We start from the raw sequence: 21,450 nt of genomic DNA, 5'->3' as shown, positions 1-21,450 counted from the left end.
CAAGTAGAGAAGAAAAGGTAAAAGGTGCAGATGGAGAGATGATAATGGAAGAGAAGGCAGTAAGGGGAAGATGGGCAGAATATTTTAGGGAGTTGCTAAATGTGAAGGAGGATAGGGAGGGAAAGATAGCTGCAGTGGGAAATGCTAAGAAAATGAGAGTGATGAGTGAGGAGAATGGAGGAGAAATAAGGAAGGATGAGGTGAAGGCAGTTGTTAAGATGATGAAAGCAGGTAAGGCACCTGGTCTGGATGGATGCCATGCAGAATGTCTGAAAAATGGAGGTACAGTGATGGTGGACTGGCTGGTGAGGTTATTTAATGTTAGCTGGAGAGAGGGTAGAGTGCCGGAGGACTGGAGGAGTGCCTGTATAGTTCCTCTTTTCAAGGGAAAAGGGGACAAGTGTGAATGTACCGTAGAAGTTTCAGAGGGATTAGCTTGTTAAGTGTAGTTGGGAAGGCTTATGGGAGGATCTTGATTGAGAGGATTAGGAGAGGAAGAGAAGGAGTAATTGGTGAGGAACAGTGTGTATTTAGGACAGGTAGAGGTTGTGTAGATCAGATCTTTGTGGTAAGACAGATATGTGAGAAAGCTATAGGAAAGGGGAAGGATGTTTTTTGGGCTTTTATGGATCTGGAAAAGGCTTATGATAGGGTAGACAGAAAGGCACTGTGGGAGGTTATGCAGATATACGGGATAGGAGGAAAGCTTCTGGGAGCTGTCAAGAGTTTTTATGAGAGTAGTAGAGCTTGTGTCAGGATTAGGAATGGAGAGAGTGAGTGGTTCGAGGTAAAAGTGGGACTTCGTCAAGGATGTGTTATGTCGCCCTGGCTGTTCAACTTATACATGGATGGGGTGATGTGAGAGGTAAATGCAAGGTTAGTGGGTCAGGGATTGGAGATGGTTAAAGAAAATGGAGAAAAGTGGGAGGTGAGCCAGCTGTTGTTTGCGGATGACACTGCGCTTGTGGCAGGATCGGAGGAGGGATTGAGGAAGTTGGTGGCAGAGTTTGGGAGAGTATGTGATAGAAGAAAGCTAAAGATAAATGTGGGTAAAAGTAAGGTGATGAGATGTACAAGGGATGAAAGTGGCAGTAGACTGGAAGTGAGCATTAAGGGAGAGCGACTGGAGGAAGTGGATAGTTGTAGATACTTGGATGGAAATGTGGCAGGAAAAGGTGGAGTGAAGGTGGAGGTAGAATGTAGATTGAGAGAAGCGAGTAAATGCCTTGGTGGATTAAAGAGTGTAATGAGGAATAGACATTTAGGAATGGATGCTAAGAGGAGACTGTATGAAGGAGTGATTGTGCCAATAGCACTGTATGGGGCAGAAACATGGAACATAAGAGAAGAAGAAAGAAGGAGTTTGAATGTGTTTGAGATGAGGTGTCTGAGAAGTATGATGGGGGTTACTAGGCTAGATAGAGTGAGAAATGAGGAGGTGAGGAGGAGAACAGGGGTGGAAAGGGAGCTGGGAGATAGGGTTGATGAAAGAATATTATTATGGTTTGGACAATGGAAAGAATGAGTGAAGAAAGACTAGTAAAAGAGGTATGGAAGGCAGATGTGGAGAGAGTGAACATGAGGGGACGTCCTAGGATGAGGTGGATGGATGGGGTGAAGGGCGCTTTGGGGAAGAGGGGAATGTCTGTTGAGGAAGGACGGGAGAGGACAGAAGACAGGGGTGAATGGAGAATGGTTGTATATGGATGATGTTGTGATGCATGAGGTGGAATGGGCAGGGGGATGGGGGGTGAGGTAGTATGTGTGAGCAGGGATTTCTCCCTGTCTTCTCCTTTTATGCAATGGGGGGACGGAGAGGGGGGGTTGCCGATTTAATGAAGCAGCCGTGCTGTGGATGTGCTGTGTCTTGCGACACTGCTTCTGACCCAGGGCAGTGGACAAGGTGCAGGGATGACCCATCCAGGAGGTGCTAAGATGAGAGGGAGGGTGGAGGGGTGTGGAGTGTATTCAGGGATGGAATGGGTGGAAATGATTTTATGCCTTTCCCTTTTTGGCTACCCCCCTTGTAAGGGTGAAAAAGCCTTGCTATATGTATGTATGTATGATTTGTTTCTCAGGTGACAAATTATTCATAACAATGACTCCCAGGTCCTTCTCATTTTCAACTTTTTTTTATACTTTCTTCTCCCAGTTTATATGATCCTGTTATTCTGTTTTTGGTTTTTCCAAATTCCATTATACTACACTTTTTACAATTGAACTCCATCTCCCACTTCCTACTACATTCCCAGACTTCATTTAGATCACTCTGTAGTGATTCACAATCTTCTTCTGTGTTCACTTTTTTTAATAGTTTTGCATCATCTGCAAAGAAGCTCATATAACTTTCAATTTCTTCATCCATATCATTAATATATATAGCAAACATTATTGGGGCCAAAACTGTTCCTTGTGGAACACCACTTATTACTTCATCCCAATTTGAGTGTTTGTCTCTTATCACTACTCTCAATTTTCTTTCTTGCAAAAAGTCTTCCATCCATTTAAGCAGTTTGCCCTGTATTCCTCCTTCAGTTTCTAATTTCTTAAGCAACTTCTTGTGTGGTACTTTGTCAAAAGCTTTTTTTAGGTCTAGAAATGCACAATCAGCCCATCCATCTCTTTCTTGTATTATATCTATTAGCCTTGAATAGAAACATTAAATTGGTGACGCATGATCGTCCTTGTCTGAATCCAAATTGCCTTGGACTTAGCACATTGTTTTTTTCTAGATATTTTACCCATCTACTTTTGACAATTCTTTCACAAATTTTTGCTATTGTACTTGTTAGAGAGACTGGTCTATAGTTTGTAGGGTCTTCTTTATTTCCCCCTTTATATATAGGTACTATATTTGCTTTTTTCCAATCTTCTGGAACTTTTCCTTCTTTCAAGGAATGTTTATTATGCTATGTATTTTGTCTGCCAGTTCATTCCTGCATTCTTTCAAAATCCAGTTTGCTATTTCATCTGTTCCATGCGATTTTCTGACATCAAGATTACTCAAGTGTTTCATTATTTCATTCTTTGTTACTTCTATTTCTTTCATAGGGGGGACTTTCTCTTTCCATTCGATCTCTTCAGGTTGTATGTTCTCCCTTGTACCGATTTAAAATGCTTGTTCATAATTTCCACCATTTCTATTTCCTCTGTGTATTCAACTCCTCCTTGTCTTAATTTCTCCAAATCTTGTTTGTTTTTCAGTTTGCTGTTTACAAATCTGTAAAATAATTTTGGTTGATCTTTACATTTTTCTATGACATCTTTTTCATATTTTCTCTTCTCTCTGCACACTTGTACATATTCATTTCTATAACAAGTATATATTTTCCATTTTTCAGGTCTTTTGTTTTTCTTCCATTTGGTCCAAGCTTTATCTCTTTTTTCTTTTAACTCCCTACAACTTTTGCTGTACCAGCACTTTACATATTCTTTTTCTTGTTTTTGTCTTGGGACATACTTGTCCACTCCTTTTTTATAAATTTTTGTCAAAATATTTGTGAGTGTTTAACCTTTGTTGTACCAGCACTTTACGTATTCTTTTTCTTGGTTTTGTCTTGGGACATACTTTTCCACACTTTTTTATATATATATATATATATATATATATATATATATATATATATATATAAATTTTTGTCAAAATATTCCATTTCTCTTCTACTGTTGTATCTTCTTTGTGTATTCGTTCCCAGTTTGCACTTTGAAAGAATTCTCTTATTTGATTAAAATTTGTTTTTTCATACATCAATCTTCCTTTTCTATATTGTTCATTTCTTTTCATGTATTTTTCCTCATTTAGTTCTAGTTCTATCAATATGTGGTCTTTTTTACTTATTGGTGCCTGGTATTCTATCTTTTCCACTATTTCAGGTTCTGATGTGATTATTAGGTCTAGTCTCGATGGTTCTTCTTCATTTCTATACCTAGTGTTCTCTTGAATCCATTGTGTCATTGTGTGGTCAATAATAATCTTAAATAGAACATTTCCCCATGAGTCTTCTCCACCCTTTACAGTCATCTCTTCCCAGCAGACTTCTTTGCAATTAAAGTCGCCCATCATAACTATTCTTCCTCCATCTTCCATTATCTTATTTAATGTTATTCTTGTGTCTTCTAACATACTTTTATGTTCACTCTCTTTCCACGAGGCTGTTTTTGGGGGCACATAGTTTATTACAAACTTTCTGCTCTTCTTATCTCTGCCTTCTACTTCTATCATAATCATCTCTACTCTATTCTTTCCATATGTGACACTCTTCACGTTTATATCCTTCTTAGTCAGGAACATAACTCCACCCCCTTGTTTTATCTCTCTGTTTCTAATCCAATAATTATATGCATTGTGTCCTATGCTGTTGGGTGGTAGTGGACCTTTTAATTTTGTCTCTACAATTCCCATTATGTCCGGTTCTTTTTCCTTCAGATACTCATTCAGTTCATTCAGTCCTGTTATTAATCCATCTATATTTGTTTAGGACACTCTTAACTTTCTGTTATTTCCATTGTATTCTCTGTTTCTTTTTTGTTTCTCTCTGTTAGTGTAATTTCCTCAATTTCATATTCACTACTCTCCAGTAGAATTCTTCTTTTTCTGACTCCGTTCTGGTCTCGTTTTTTTCTTTAGCTTCTTTCCTTTTCATTTTTTCTTCCTCTCTTTCCTCTTTATTCATTTCTCTTTTTATCCATACCTTTTTATATTGTTCACTTGCTGCTAGCTTCCCTGTTTTTGCTAAGATATTCTCTGCTGTTGTTTGTGACCTGAATTTAATCTTAATTGGTCTGGTCTTATCTGTACTATATTTTCCGAGCCTAAACATCTCTTCGATTTGTTTCATTATTTCAGGTTCATCTTCCTGAACTAATTCTAGTAAACTGCTTACTTTTTCTTTTTCCTGATTCTTGAAGTTCTATCTAGGTTATGTTTCTCTTCCATTCCTAATATAATTATACATTTCTTTTTATCTGCTAAGTCTCTTACTATATTCTCCTTCTGTCTCATCACTTTGATAACTGAGTCTTCAGTTTGTTCTTTCATTTGCTGTTTAATTATATCAGTAAATGCAACTTAACTGTTTTCTTGGATTTTTCTCCAGTCCTGTGCTTCTTTTGCTATGGCCTCTTTATTGTCTTTATTGTTCCTTTTTAATTCTTCATTCTCCTCTTTTACTTCTTTTAACTGTCTTTTTAATTCTTCTATTTCATTAGTTAAATTTTTGTTCGCCTTCTCTAGTTCTTCCAATCTTTCAACTCTCTGCGCAATGTTGGTTACGTTACCGAACCTGTCTTCTCAATGGTTGATCATCTTGACAAGTTTCTCCTCTAGTCTTGTCAATCGGGGAAGGTTGGTATCCCCCCCAACCTCATTAAATCCCTGAAAATTATTATCCTCACCTTCCATTGTGCTGCTCTTATCTATATTTCTAATCTTTACAATTTTGTTAATCCCATCACCAGAATCATTGGTCCTTCGTTTGTTTACAAGACGTCTGGCCTCTTGGACCAAGTCCTCCCCTTCCTCATTTCCTTCCATTTCCCTCAGTAATCCCTCCCCTTCTCCTTTTTCCTCACTTTCCCACGACACCACGAGTTATCCCCTTCCCTGTAAATACAATAGGTACTTCCTTTGTGTTGAGGTCCACAAATATTTCACTTTTTCTTCAGAACTCTAATCCTCGCCGTCCATCCGACAAAGTGTGTGTGTGTGCGTGTGTGTGTGTGTGTGTATATATATATATATATATAATACATACATACATACATATACCAAGGCTTTTTCCCCCTTCCAAGGGAGGTAGCCAAAAAGGGAAAGGCACAAAAACACTCCCACCCATTTCATCCCTAAATACACTCCACACCCCTCCCACCCTTCCTCTCATCTGAGCACCTCCTGGATGACGGGTCATCCCTGCACCCTGCCCACCGCCCTGGGTCAGAAGCAGTGTCGCAAGACACAGTACATCCACAGCAAGGCCGCTTCATTTAATCGGCGACCCCCCCTCTCCGTCCCCCTTTGCATATAAGGAGAGGACGGGGAGAAATCCCTTCGGGCTGCGTCAAAATTTACTCACACATACTACCCCACCCCCCACCCCCCCGCCCATTCCTCCTCATGCAGTCACAACATCATCCATATACAACCATTCTCCACTCACCTCTGTCTTCCGTCCTCTCCCTTCCTTCCTCAACAGACATTCCCCTCTTCCCCAAAGCCCCCTTCACCCCATCCATCCACCTCATCCTAGGACGTCCCCTCATGTTCACTCCCTCCACATCTGCCTTCCATACCTCTTTTACTAGTCTTTCTTCACTCATTCTTTCCATGTGTCCAAACCATCCTAATATTCTTTCATCAACCCTATCTCCCAAATCCTTTTTCACCCCTGTTCTCCTCCTCACCTCCTCATTTCTCACTCTATCTAGCCTAGTAACCCCCACCATACTTCTCAGACACCTCATCTCAAACACATTCAAACTCCTTCTCTCTTCTTCTCTTATGTTCCACGTTTCTGCCCCATACAATGCTGTTGGCACAATCACTCCTTCATACAGTCTCCTCTTCGCATCCATTCCCAAATGTCTATTTCTCATTACACTCTTTAAACCACCAAGCAAATGAGAGAGAATTGGGTTGGGAAGACTAAACGAAGATAGGTTGGGAATAAATTTATTGCCCTAGCATTGCAACCACTTTGGTCTTCTTCACAGGACTGCTGCATTACATTCAGATCACAAGATTTATAATCATAGCAAGGGGGAACCTGTCAAGCTATTTACCTAATTGTAGTACACAGGAAAGGAGCAATGCTTATTGGGTCCTGTCTCCCATTCTTAATTTTTAAACATACCTAGATTCAAATTCATGTACAGTTCCAACTTAATCTATATCTTTGAACTTGGGCTATATCACCTTCTAAGCTATTCCACATATTTATATATTTAAATGGAAAATGTATTTCTTCACATCCTTTCGACATACGGTCTTTCTTAATTTACTTCCATGATCTCTCAAAGCCCTCCCATCTTTAATCAGGAGATCTCTTCTATCAGTGCAGTCTATCCCCTTTAGTGACCTGAACACTGTAATTTTGTCACCTCTTTCTCTTCGATCTTTCAAAGTTGGTAGACCCAATACTTTTAGTCTTTGCTCATATGGTTTATCTGCCTGGCTGGGGATCAGTTTGGTTGCTGCCATTTGTATTCTCTCAATTTTGCTTATATCCTTCATTCTGTTTGGGGACCATACTATTGACGCATATTCCAGTTTTGGATGTATCGGGGTTTCAATGAGTTTTTCATTATCTCTTCATCCTTGTAATTAAACGCTACTTTAATCTTCTGCAGTACACTTAACCATCTGTTATCATGTGCCCATTATTCAAAAACTCCCGGGTTATGACATCACGTGGTAGTTGAGTTTCTCTATATACTTTAATTGAGAAATATTTCTTCACATATTTCCCCAATTGTTGGTGGTGTTGCAAGCTTTATAATAAGTTCGATGTTGTTCTCTTTATATCATAGCAATTTTAATGTGATTTCATTTTTTATTACCATCTGGCCAGTATATTGGTGGGAGTTTTGACACTTGATTTTTTTGTTTCAAATGATAGAATTAATGGTTCCATGACAGTTTGATTTTTTTTTTTTTTTCCCCATTTATTTCTGCTGGATAATGGAATGTAACCACCTATTGTGGGCATGTGACTGGAATTTTTATTTTTTCTTGTGTGTTGTGAGGATTTTGGTTATTTTGAGACTTGAGTTTTTCACTTTCACTTTAATTTCTGTTGTGGGATTCAAAATGTAAATATTCAGTAAACCACATACAAAAGCAGATGCAACTTTTCCTCCCATTGTTTTATATTTTTGACTGAGAACTAGTTTTTCCAGCTTAAGTTGATGCAAGATGAAATATCTTTTATTGTTTTTAATCATTTACTTTGGCTGTAAAACTGATAGGTAATCCTTCAGTGGAAGTGAAGGCAGTACAGGGAAGCTTGTGTGAAAGCAGGGAATGGAGAGAGTAAGAGGTTTGAGGTGAAGGTGGAGCTGCACCAGGGTTGTGTATTGTGTAATGTCACCATGGTTGTTGAACATATATGTTATTGGGATGGTGAGGGAGGTAAATAAGGATTGGAAGCTAGTGTATTTACCTAATATTATACGGGAAGGGAGCTATGCTCGTGGTGAACAAAGGGCTCTGCTGTGGATGTACTGTGTCTTAATGCACTGCTACTGACCTGGGCAGTGTACAGGAGATAGGGATGACTCTTCACCCATGAGGATCTAAGATGAAAAGGAAATATTAGGTGGGAGTGTGTATTTACCTAGTTGTATTTTGCGGGAAGGGGAGCTATGCTCGTGTTGTCCCGCCATTGTATCTCTCAGTGTCTAGTTTGCTTTTAAACTCGTGAATGGTTTTTGCGCTTACTATTTCATTATCCAGTTTGTTCCAAGTGTCTAAAACTCTATGTGGAAAACTGTTTTTCTTCAGTTCTCTTCTATAGCTATGTTTTCTTAATTTCCTTCCATGTCCTCTTGTGTTTCTCTTGTCCCAGTTTAGTAATTCTTCTCTATCAAGTATCTCTGTGCCTTTCATGATTCTGTAGATGGTCAGTAGGTCTCCTCTCTCTCTTCTTTGCTCCAGTGTCGGTAGTTCCAGTTTAGCCAATCTCTCCTCGTATGATAGGTTTGCAAGTGCAGGTGCCATTTTTGTAGCTGCTCTTTGGATTCTTTCTATTTTCTTTATGTGTGCCTTGGCTTGCTACCTCCCCTATAAGAGGGAAGAGGCCTTTGGTATATAGCATAGGTGCAGAGAACAAAGGGAAGTTGGAGATGAGCCAGTTGTTGTTTGTGGATGACACTGCACTTATAGCTGGGAAGATAGACAGTGAGGGTACGATAAGGAAACTGAAAGTAAGGAGATGAGATGTACAGGGATGAGGGTGACAGTAGGATGGAGGTGAGTTGAAAGGGTAAGAGACTAGAAGTTGAGAGCTTTAAGTACTTGGGGTCACATGTGGGAAGGAATGGAGGAGTTGGGGCTGGAGGTAAACTGTAGAGTGAGGGAAGCAAGTAAATGTTTTGGAGGAATGAAGTATCATAAGAAATATGTATCTGGGGATGAATGCAAAGAGAAGGTTCTATGAGGGAGTGATTCTGCCTATATTATTGTATGGAGCAGAGACTTGGAAATCAAAATAGGCAGAAAGGAAGAACCTAAATGTGTTTGAGATTAAATGTTTAAGTATGGTTGGGGTTACAAGGATGGATTGAGTGCAAAATGTTGAGTTGAGGCAAAGAGCAAGGGTGGAAAGAGAGCTGGCAAATAGGATGGATCAAAGACTGCTTGGATGGTTTGGGTATATGGAAAGAATGAGTGAAGAAAGACTAGCAAAAAACAGTGTGGAAAACAGAAGTAGATAGAGGGAACTTGAAGGGAAGACTAAGAATGAGGTGGATGGATGGGGTGAAGGGGATATTAGGTACAAGAAGAATGTTTGTTGAGCAAAGAAGTGAGAGGGCAAAAGATAAGTGTGAATGAAGAGTAGTTGTAAATGGATTTTAAGTGATGATATAGCCTGAAGGGGTTTCTTCAAGTCTGCTCCATTTATTTCTTGGGTGAATTAGGGGGGGTCACTGTAATGAAACAATCAAAGAAAACCATTTTTTTTTAGGGGAGGCTGGTACCCACTTGAACCTCAACCTCACCTGTGGTCTGGAACTGTTCACATATGAAGGCAGGAAACTGTGTCCACAGTATGTCACTACAGTGATGATACCCAAAGGAAGCTAATCCTGTTGTGGAGGTGGTGTGTCTTGCTGCTTTGCTTCTGATGAAAGGTCATCCTTGCCCCCTGCCACATTTGCTCATGTGTTGGAGAACAGAGGTGACCCCACATAAACAAGGAACTAAGATGGGAGGGACAACAAATGGGTTTTTGGATGTGTATGGTGTAGGGGATGGATGTGGGGTGGATGTATGCTTTGACTTACCCTCCCCCTATAAGGAGGAAAGGGTCTTTTGGTGTAAAATATATGACTAATGTAACCCAAATTGATTCTGTTAAAGAAAAGGCACCAGAGCCAAGGAGTTAAAACAGTTTCTGGAAGGTAATTCAGCATATTCATCTTACAGAGAAACCTGGGCAACTCCTGGCTTGTACAAGAATACAAGCATAAAAACAATCTTCATGGTTGGTACAAGTTCAACTCTGTATTACCAGAGACGCCTCTATCTGGAGAGCAAATACTTCAGAGACGTTGTTCAAGTGGACTTTATGGACAACAACCAGAACCAAACTTTGAAGACACTTGCAGCTCTTTATTGGACGCACAAGTTTTGTTCTAAAGCAAAATGGTTGGTTAAGACAGAGTCTAACATATTTCTGAACCCCTTTGCCATTCAAAATTACCTGAAGAATGCCTCTGGAGATTTTGTGTGCCGACCAAGCTACAATGCGAGTGTGTGCAGACCAGGCAAATGTAAGAGAGCTGAGGTGGAGCTGACAGAGGAAGAATATGCAGGTAATGTACTCCCACTTCACTGCACTGGCAATGCCTACATTGTGAACACCAGAACCATCCCAGCTCTTCTGAAAGCTCATATTTCCTATAAGAATTACTTCAGTTTGGAAGATGTATATTTTACTGGCATTCTCCCCAAAAATGCATCCTATGTAGAGCTTGAAGTACAAAATTTCCCTCTACAACCAAAGACCATTTTCAAGCATCACTATAATGGCACAACACTCTTTGTCTGCGATGTAGATAAATATATTGGCCCAGGAAGCACCCAGACTATTTGGGATATGATACTTGATTTCAGAAAGACCAATTTGTCCTTGAGCAACTCTGTTAACAAGGAAGATGTAAAATCAAACCAGGCTAAACATAAACTGTAGTACCAGTACAAGCTACTGTACTGTGCAAATTTTTGTTTGTAAATTTTATTCCATGTATCATGGTTTGGTACTTATTGATCTATGTACCTTTATACCAATCCTCCTTGGGGCTAGCAAGCCAAGGCAGTAATCATTGGTATAAAGTATTTATAAGTTTTTGTAGATGCTGACCAAAGGTGAAGGGTAAAGTGATATCAAGTTATGTTATTTGATGCATATTGTGCATTAGTTTTACAGGATGTTTTTACTGTGAGGTGTGTGCACAGGCAAGTAGTGAATATGTATGATTTGGAAGAAATAGAGTGGTTCCTCAGAACTCAAACAACCCAGAGGTTGAACAATTTGCAATTTTGTTTTGCTTGTTTATTTTTATTTATATATACTTTTTGTCCTCCAGAAATAAAACTTTTCATAGAACTTGAACACCAGAATGGTCATATAATACAGTACTGTAATCAGTCAATCCATTGCCCCTGTTCTTTCTTGCAGAAGACCTTGGGTTTCCTGGTAAAAAAGCAACAGCCTCCAGGTGGGACCATAAGTCACTCAGGTAATATATGCATTTTGTGTATATGCATACATATAACAAGGGCTTTTTCTCCCTTACAAGGGAGGTACCCAAAGTAAAAGACAAATCTATTCTCACCCATTTCATCCCCACATACTCCACTCACATTCACCCCCTCCCTCCCTCGTTTCTTGTTTCCTCCTGGACAATGGGTCATCCCTGCATCTTGCCCACTGCCCTGGGGTCAGAAGCAATGCTGCAAGACACAGCAAGGCCACTTCATTTAATCAGCAACTCCCCTCTCTGTCCCCTCATGCAGAAAAAGAGAAGACGGGGAGAAATCTCTTCCCCCACCAATCCCCACCCATTCCCATGCATAGTATCATCCATATACAACCATTCTCCACTTACCCAATCATCTGTTTTCTCCCTTCTCCAACAGACATTCCCTTCTTTTTTCAATGCCCTTTTTACCCCATCCCTCTCATCCTTGGTTGCCCCCTCATTTTCACTCCCTCCACCTCTGCTTTCCACACTTTTACAAATCTTTCTTCACTCATTCTTTCCATGTGTCCAAACCATCCCAATACTCTCATCAACTCCATCTCCCAACTCCCTTTCCAACTCCATTCTCATCCTTACCTCCTCGTTTCTTACTCTCACTCTATCCAGCCTAATAACCCCTACCATACTTCTCAAGCATTTCATCTCAAACACTTAAAAATTTCCTCTCTTATGTGAGAAAGCTATAGGAAAGGGGAAGGATGTTTTTTGGGCTTTTATGGATCTGGAAAAGGCTTACGACAGGGTAGACAGAAAGGCACTGTGGGAGGTTTTGCGGATATACAGGATAGGAGGAAAGCTTCTAGGAACTGTCAAGAGTTTTTATGAGAGTAGTAGAGCTTGTGTCAGGATTAGAAATGGAGAGAGTGAGTGGTTCGAGGTAAAGGTGGGACTTCGTCAGGGATGCGTTATGTCGCCCTGGCTGTTCAACTTATACATGGATGGGGTAGTGCGAGAGGTAAATGCAAGGGTGGTGGGTCAGGGATTGGAGATGGTTAAAGAAAATGGAGAAAAGTGGGAGGTGAGCCAGCTGTTGTTTGCAGACGACACTGCGCTTGTGGCAGGATCGGAGGAGGGATTGAGGAAGTTGGTGACAGAGTTTGGGAGAGTGTGTGATAGAAGAAAGCTGAAGATAAATGTGGGTAAAAGTAAGGTGATGAGATGTTCAAGGGGTGAAAGTGGCAGCAGACTGGAAGTGAGCATTAAGGGAGAGCAACTGGAGGAAGTGGATAGTTTTAGATACTTGGGTGCAAATGTGGCAGGAAAAGGTGGAGTGGAGGTGGAGGTAGAATGTAGATTGAGAGAAGCGAGTAAATGCCTTGGTGGATTAAAAAGTGTAATGAGGAATAGACATTTGGGAATGGATGCTAAGAGGAGACTGTATGAAGGAGTGATTGTGCCAACAGCACTGTATGGGGCAGAAACATGGAACATAAGAGAGGAAGAGAGAGGAGTTTGAATGTGTTTGAGATGAGGTGTCTGAGAAGTATGATGGGGGTTACTAGGCTAGATAGAGTGAGAAATGAGGAGGTGAGGAGGAGAACAGGGGTGGAAAGGGAGTTGGGAGATAGGGTTGATGAAAGAGTATTAGGATGGTTTGGACACATGGAAAGAATGAGTGAAGAAAGACTAGTAAAAGAGGTATGGAAGGCAGATGTGGAGGGAGTGAACATGAGAGGACGTCCTAGGATGAGGTGGATGGATGGGATGAAGGGGGCTTTGGGGAAGAGGGGAATGTCTGTTGAGGAAGGACGGGAGAGGACAGAAGACGGGTGAATAGAGAATGGTTGTATATGGATGATGTTATGATGCATGAGGTGGAATGGGTGGGGGGATGGGGGGTGAGGTAGTATGTGTGAGCAAAATTTGACGCAGCCCGAAGGGATTTCTCCTCATCTCCTTTTATGCATGGGGGGACGGAGAGGGAGGGTCGCCGATGTAATGAAGCGGCCTTGCTGTGGATGTGCTGTGTCTTGTGACACTGCTTCTGACCCAGGGCAGTGGACAAGGTGCAGGGATGACCCGTCATTCAGGAGGTGCTAAGATAAGAGGGAGGGTGGAGGGTATTCAGGGATGGAATGGGTGGGAATGATTTTATGCCTTTTCCTTTTTGGCTACCTCCCTTGTAAGGGGGAAAAAGCCTTGGTATATGTATGTTCCATGTTTCTGCCCCATACAGTGCTGTTAGTACAATCACCCCCTTCATACAAACTCCTCTTAGCATCCATTCTCAAGTGTCTATTTCTCATTATATTTTTTAATCCCCCAAGGCATTTATTTGCTCTCAGTCTACATTCTACCTCCACCTCCACTCCCTTTTCCATCACATTTGCCCCCAACTATCTAAGTCTATCCACTTCCTTCAATCTCTCTCCCTTAATACTCACTTCCAGTTTGCTGCTGTCCTCTCCCCTTGTACATCTCATCACCATACTTTTACCCACATTTATCTTTGACTTCTTTCTTTCGCACACCTTCCCAAACTCCATCACTAACTTCCTTAATTCCTCCTCTGATCCTGCTACAAGCACAGTGTCATCAGCAAACAACAACTGGCTTATCTCCCACTTTTTTCCATTTTCTTTATTTACCTCCAATCCCTAGCCCATTACCTTTGCATCTTTGGATTTACCTCTTACACCATTACATCCATGTATAGATTAAACAGCCATAGTGACATAACACATCCCTGGCAAAGTCCCACCTTTACCTCATACCACTTGCTCTCTCCATTTCTAATTTTAACACAGGCTCTACTACTCTTGTAAAAACTCTTGACTGCTCTTAACAGCTTTGAAACATCCCCATTCCTCCTCCATTCCTAGTTCTACTGTGTCCTTCATTTCCTCTCACTCTTCTCTCAGCTTCTTATTGTACTCCTTTTATCTCTCATTTAAGCAGTTTACTCTGAGCACCTCCCTACCTTCTGTCCTTTTCCTCTTTCTCCATCTATCCTCCACTCTTAACTTACCTTCCACCAAAAAATGACCTGATATTCCCCCACTCTCTCCCCTAAGAACATGTACATCTAAAAATCTTCCTATTCTTCTCCTGGTTACCATTATATAGTCCATTAAAGCCTTATCTATCACCCTTCTATCCACCCTCTCCCATGTGTACTTATACTTGCTTTTTTTTCTAAACGCTGTGTTTGCTATCATCACACATCGCCATCAATTCTCCACCACAATTTTTTCCTGGGACTCCACACTTCCCAACCACTCTGTCTATTGGTTCATCTCCTACCCTAACATTGAGATCTTCCAATACTACTACTTTGATATTTCTTCCTAAACCCTCTATGCACCTATTTGAATCTATCCAAAAAGCCTCACTTTCCTCTACACTCTTCTCACTACCAGGCCCATATGCACTTACAGACCCTATCTCCCTTCCAAGTTTCACTTTCATCTTTCACCTTGAAGAAACTTCCATACTCCACCACACACCTGTCTCATCACTTACTCCTATAGCCACCCCTTCTCTCCCCTGTCCTCTCTTCACTCCTGACACCCTCCCAACTACACTCCCAAACTTAAACTCACCCCTTTGATAAAAAGATAGTACTCTAACAGACTTTAACAATTTTCTTAGAATTAAAAGAAGAAAAAAAAAAAATATATATATATATATATATATATATATATAATATATATATATATATCAAGTGTACTGTGTATGTTATATGAACATTCAAGTTCAAGAAAAAAATTGCTGTGGAACTCAAGCTTTCTAGAACTTGAATGGCCTCAAGGAACAAATTAAGTTTGAGTTCAGAGGTACCAATGTAATATAGATTTAATTATTTTGAGGGTAGAAATGGACATACCTACCCAAAGAATTTTCACCCTAAATTACTTGTATTTGTATTGTATTTTCATCATGTTGAATATTTCTCTTAGTTTCGTAATATAAAAGTGTTGTATCAAGGCAGGAGTTATTTTTTATTAGTGTGCCCAGATTTGTAAATGGAATGAAGAATGAATTGCTTACAACTTTGTTTTGGGACAGAAATATTATATGGTATATCTGTCTATATACCAAGGGCTTTTTCCTCCTTAACAGGGAGGTAGCCAAAGTCAAAAGGCATATACCCACTCCCACCCATTCCACTCCTATCCACCACCCTTTCTACCCTCTCATCTTAGCTCCTCATGGATAATGGGTCATCCCTGTATCCTGCCCTCTGCCCTGGGTCAGAAGCAATGCAGCAAGACACAGCACATCCACAGCAAGGCTGCTTCACTTAATTATTAACCCCTCTCTCTGTCCCCTCATGCAGAAAAAGAGAAAACTGAGAGAAATCCCTTCAGGCTGCGTCAAAATATATATCACCCTTCCTTACATCACACTATCATCTATACATAGCCATTCTCCACTCACCCCTATCTTGTGCCCTCTCCCTTCCTTTCACCCCATGTAACCATCTCATCCTCGGTCATCCATTCACATTCACCCCATGTACCTCTGCCTTCCACAACTCTTTTACTTATTTTTCTTCACTCATTCTTCCCACGTGTTCAAACCATCCTAATAATCTTTCATCAACACCATCTGCTACCTCCTTTTCCACCCCAGCTCTCCTCTTCACCTCCTCATTTCTCACTCTGTCCAACCTAGTAACCCCTACCATACTTCTCAGACATTTCATCTTTAACACATTTAAACTTCTCCTATCTGTCTCTCTTATATTCTATGTCTCTCCCCCATACAGTGCTGTTGGCACAATCACCCCTTCATATGATCTCTTTGCATCCATTCCCAAATGCCTATTTCTCATGACACTTTTTAATCTCTGAAGGGATTCTATAATGAGAATATTGTTTATAAAAAAGTGAAAATAGCTATACATTTTTTCACATGTGTATATCTTATTTGACTTGGTCACCTCCATTATAAGGGGGAAAAGGCCTTTTAGTATGCTTGTATGTATGTCTTCACTTGTTAAAGCCAAATATCAACAAAGTTCATATTGGTATTCTTCTTTGAAGTCATGATGACACCAATTGTTGCCTCTAGTTTCACTGATTGGACATCTGCAGCAGCTGGCAATGGTGTTTGGGTTCTCCCATGGATCTCTCTGGGAAGAAATGTTGATTTAATGTCTGTAATGCATTAGTGTGGGACTTTCTATGTCACTGATTTATAATAGTAGGAGGAGAGGAGTAGTTATTGGTTCTTGACTGGAGACTGAGTGTGTCCCCCTTTGGGTTTCACCTCCAGATGGATGTGAGGGTGTAGAGTGTAGATGGATTATGAAGATGGGTAGAAGAGAGATGGTTCTCTTATATGCATCTCACAGAACAACCACTTGCAAATAACTGTCAAGGTTCCTATGTATGTATGTCATCCATCAATTTGTGCCCCCTTGTCTCTTGTAGAAGACCCATGGCCTTCAGTTGTACATATCTTTCTATATACCAAGGGCTTCTTTCCACCTTACAAGGGATTTAGCCAACCAAGGCATGCACATCCCCACCCAATTCCACTCTCATCCATCATCCATTTGTTTCCCCCTCATCATAGTTCCTCATGGATGAAGAGTCATCCCTGTCTCCTGCCCACTGCCTGGGTCAGAAGCAATGCAGCAAGACACAGCATATTCACAGTTGGTCCAACTGCTTCAGTTGTACATATGTATTATATATTAATGAAAAGGTATGAAGGAGTGATTGTTCCTTTGGTGCTGTATGGAGCAGAGATAAGCAACAAAGATAATTTTCCCTGATATCCACAGTTTGTAGGTACTAGTCGTTGGCCCTGTGTACATATACTGGTACATCTTATACAGATGAAAAGAGGATGGGACCAACAATGAGGTGGTCCTACAAGACAGGCATCAGAGAAAATCATTTCCCTTCCACTTGTCTTCAAGTTTCATCAATAGCCTCTCTTCCTTATGGAAGCACAACCCCAAGGGGTTGGTTTATGGTCTCCTAAACAAGTCCAAGAACTCTCTCCAGTTATCTTCCACTTTTTCTCTTTGTCTCTCCAAAGCAACCAACTAACATTGATGCAATGCAGGTGATAGTTTAGCATTTCTTTCTAAAGAACATTGCTGGCCATTGGTCATAGGTGTCCTGTCAGTGGAACTTGAGGCAACAATTATTATGAGGTTGTAAGAAGTAATGATTTTACCCAAGGTGCTGTATAGAGTGGATTTTTGAAATGTCAGGGAGATGGAAAGAAATAGACAATGTTTTGCAAAGGTGTTTGAGGAACATGGCTGGTGTTTCAGAAATGGATAGTGAGAAATGTGGAAGTGAGGCAGAGGAAGGAAATTGAAAGGAAGTTGTTTGATAAGGTAGAACAGTGTGTTCAGGTGGTTTGGGCATATGGGGAGAATAAATGAAGAATGACTAGCAAAGAGAATATGGAAAGCAGAGATAAGTTGTGTTTAAGAGGAAGACCAAGAATATAAATGGATGCATTGAAAAGAACTGGATCTACATAGTATGTTTGTTCAGCAGGGAAGAGATAGGAGTGAATGGATTGAGATTGTGAATGGATGAAGGGATGAAGAAAGTGGGAGGTTACCATATGATGGAATAGGTGAAGTAAACCAGGCTCAGCTGTTGGACCCTGCTCTATTTATCTATCTATATACCAGTGTCTTCTTTCCCTTATAAAGGAGATAGCCATCCACCACCCTTGCTTCCCTCTTAACTTAGCTCCTCATGGATGAAGGGTCATCCCTGTCTCCTGCCCACTGCCCAGATCAGAAGTAATGCAGCAAGACACAGCACATCAACAGCAGGGCTGCTTCACTTAAATGGCAACCCCCATTCCTTGTCCCCACATGTGGAAAATTAAGAAGACGGAGAAATCCTCTTGGGCTGCATGAAAATATCATCCATACACAACCATTCTCCACTCACCCCTTTCCCCTGCCTTCTCCCTTCTTGTTCAGTAGACATTCCCTCTTGCTCAAAGTTTATTTGCCACATCCATCCATCTAATTCTTGGTTCACACCATCCACCTCTGCTTCCCACATCAGAAAAGAGCTACTTTCACCTCTTTGTCTCCATTTATCAAACTTGGCTTTCAATTTTAAACTCGTGTATGTACTTAGATGGAACTATTTCCTTTTTCAAGTTGTTTAAAAAGTTTATGTGTATGGATAGCAGTTTTTCTTTATATTTTTCAGGAATCTTGTTTATTCATTTTATTTTATTTTTTTATTTTTCCTCCCATCACCTCTTGTCACTCTCCCATCCCAAACAGAGGTCTTTCTTGTCAGTTTTATCCACTCTTTTCATTATCATAAATACAACAATCATGTCTACTTCCTTCTCTCTCTTAGTAAGGGGAGATCCAGTTTACTAACTTTTTCTTGTACAGTCTGCTTATAAGCCTGGTGACAATTTTGGTTGCTGTTCTTTGTATTCTTTCAGTCTTTTTTTTTTTTTTTTTTTTTTTTTTTTTTTTTTTTTTTTTTTTTTTTTTTTTTTTTTTTTTTTTTTTTTTTTTTTTTTTTTTTTTTTTTTTTTTTTTTTTTTTTTTTTTTTTTTTTTTTTTTTTTTTTTTTTTTTTTTTTTTTTTTTTTGCATATTCCCATCTGGGGTGAATCAGACTATGTCATACCAAAAGTCTTGTTAATATGTTTACTGGGTAACGATTATTATCTGTGACCAACATTCTCAGGTCCGCCCTAACCTGCTGACTGAGCGAGTTAGGGCGTTGATACTTGTGGCAAAGGTTGAGGGGAAGGCAGTTTGAACCCTGCCACTGGTGAAGTTGAACCAAGGGCATAGTTCATTAAATTCTATGCTACAAAGTCCTCTGTGAGGGGCACTGTCCTAGCCTTCTGATAGGAGGAAGTTTGACATTAAACCATATCATCATCATCAAATGACTGATGACCTTTTTGTACTTTTACCTATTTCTGATACTTTGCAGTTCTCCAGGCCTGCTGGCAGAACTTGAAATTTGGGTTATTTCTATTATAGGAAGGCTTCACTTCATTATATTTTTCTTTCCATGTATATTTCTACTAGAACACCTTCTATGAACATAACTGTTGTTTGCGGACGACACTGCGCTTGTGGCAGGATCGGAGGAGGGATTGAGGAAGTTGGTGGCAGAGTTTGGGAGAGTATGTGATAGAAGAAAGCTAAAGATAAATGTGGGTAAAAGTAAGGTGATGAGATGTACAAGGGGTGAAAATGGCAGTAGACTGGAAGTGAGCAAGGGAGAGCGACTGGAGGAAGTGGATAGTTTTAGATACTTGGGTGCAAATGTGGCAGGAAAAGGTGGAGTGAAGGTGGAGGTAGAATGTAGATTGAGAGAAGCGAGTAAATGCCTTGGTGGATTAAAGAGTGTAATGAGGAATATACATTTGGGAATGGATGCTAAGAGGAGACTGTATGAAGGAGTGATTGTGCCAACAGCACTGTATGGGGCAAAAACATGGAACATAAGAGAAGAAGAGAGAAGGAGTTTGAATGTGTTTGAGATGAGGTGTCTGAGAAGTATGATGGGGGTTACTAGGCTGGCTAGAGTGAGAAATGAGGTGAAGAGGAGAACAGGGGTGGAAAAGGAGCTGGGAGATAGGGTTGATGAAAGAATATTAGGATGGTTTGGACACATGGAAAGAATGAGTGAAGAAAGACTAGTAAAAGAGGTATGGAAGGCAGATGTGGAGGAAGTGAACATGAGGGGACGTCCTAGGATGAGGTGGATGGATGGGGTGGAGGGGGCTTTGGGGGAAGAGGGGGTCTGTTGAGGAAGGACGGGAGAGGACAGAAGACAGGCGTGAATGGAGAATGGTTGTATATGGATGATGTTGCGATTGCATGAGGTGGAATGGGTGGGGGGTGGGGGGTGAAGTAGTATGTGTGAGCAAAAGTTGATGCAGCCCGAAGGGATTTCTCCCCGTCCTCTCCTTTTATGCAATGGGGGGACGGAGAGGGGGGGTCGCCGATTTAATGAAGCGGCCTTGCTGTGGATGTGCTGTGTCTTGCGACACTGCTTCTGACCCAGGGCAGTGGACAAGGTGCAGGGATGACCAGTCATCCAGGAGGTGCTCAGATAAGAGGGAGGGTGGAGGGGTGTGGAGTGTATTCAGGGATGGAATGGGTGGAAATTAATTTATGCCTTTCCCTTTTTGGCTACCTCCCTTGTAAGGGGGAAAAAGCCTTGGTATATGTATGTATGTATGTATGTATGACAGTATAAGTGTAATGTTTATTAATAAAATTTTATTATAAATATTTGTGTTTTATTATTTATTAAGACATCATTATTATTATTATTTTTTTTTTTCATAATTTTTTCTTTGCACTTCTTGAGGAGGGGGCCCTAAATGGCTTTGGGCCTGGGAGCAAATCACCAAAATGACATAAAAAAAATCCCACAGATTTAGGCAAAAATCCGTGTTTAGCCAGTTTAGTTACAACTTGCTCCAGTGAGAAAAAGTGATGCACAGAACCCCTGAAGTTAAGTGCACAAGCAGGGCTAAAGGTGTACGAGACCCAGCCAGATTTGAGGCTTCAGGTTTGTTTTTTTATTTCTGCCTCTGCATACACCTTTGGCTTGAGTGATCACCAGGTTGTCACAGGGGGCATCATGGCCCTCAGCCTGTGGGTGATAGGGTGGCCAAATTGGATCAAATTGCCAAAATGTTCCCAAAAATTCCCCAGGCTTGTGGATTTGGGCTCAAATCTCAAGGTTGGTCAATTTGGTCATAACTTGCTCTAGTGGGAAATAGTTGTTTTCAGGGTCCCTCAAAGAAGGTGTAAAGAATACAAGCCCAAAGACACATGGATGAGATGATGAAATAAATTAAATCATAAACTGTCTAATCTGTCAGAGATTGGAATATACAATAGTGATGTAGTTTCTGCATTAGGTAAAGGATATAAAAAAGACTAAATTGGTTCCTAGCCTTGCAGACATGATGTACAAAAAGAGACTGAATGTTCTGGACCTGCCATCATTGAAAGCAAGAAAAGTAAGAGGTGACTTGGTAG

At 40.6% G+C, this 21,450-nt stretch overlaps 1 protein-coding gene across 1 annotated transcript in view; it reads left to right on the top strand.

Annotated features, from left to right (window-relative positions):
* Nucleotides 1-13,363, top strand: part of LOC143039821 (uncharacterized) — a 40,768-nt gene extending 27,405 nt beyond the window's left edge. The window contains exon 9 of the mRNA XM_076210070.1: nucleotides 10,142-13,363. Within this exon, the coding sequence (XP_076066185.1) occupies nucleotides 10,142-10,907 (766 nt within the window). The 3' untranslated portion in view covers nucleotides 10,908-13,363. The remainder of the gene's footprint in view (nucleotides 1-10,141) is intronic.
* The last annotated feature ends 8,087 nt before the right edge of the window (nucleotides 13,364-21,450 follow it).

This window comes from Oratosquilla oratoria, chromosome 27 (genome assembly GCF_046742065.1).
Source record: "Oratosquilla oratoria isolate Oo_2021 chromosome 27, ASM4674206v1, whole genome shotgun sequence".
NCBI classification, from domain to species: domain Eukaryota; kingdom Metazoa; phylum Arthropoda; class Malacostraca; order Stomatopoda; family Squillidae; genus Oratosquilla; species Oratosquilla oratoria.
Note: the sequence above shows the minus strand (reverse complement) of the source record. Positions and strands in the feature narration are given on the sequence as shown.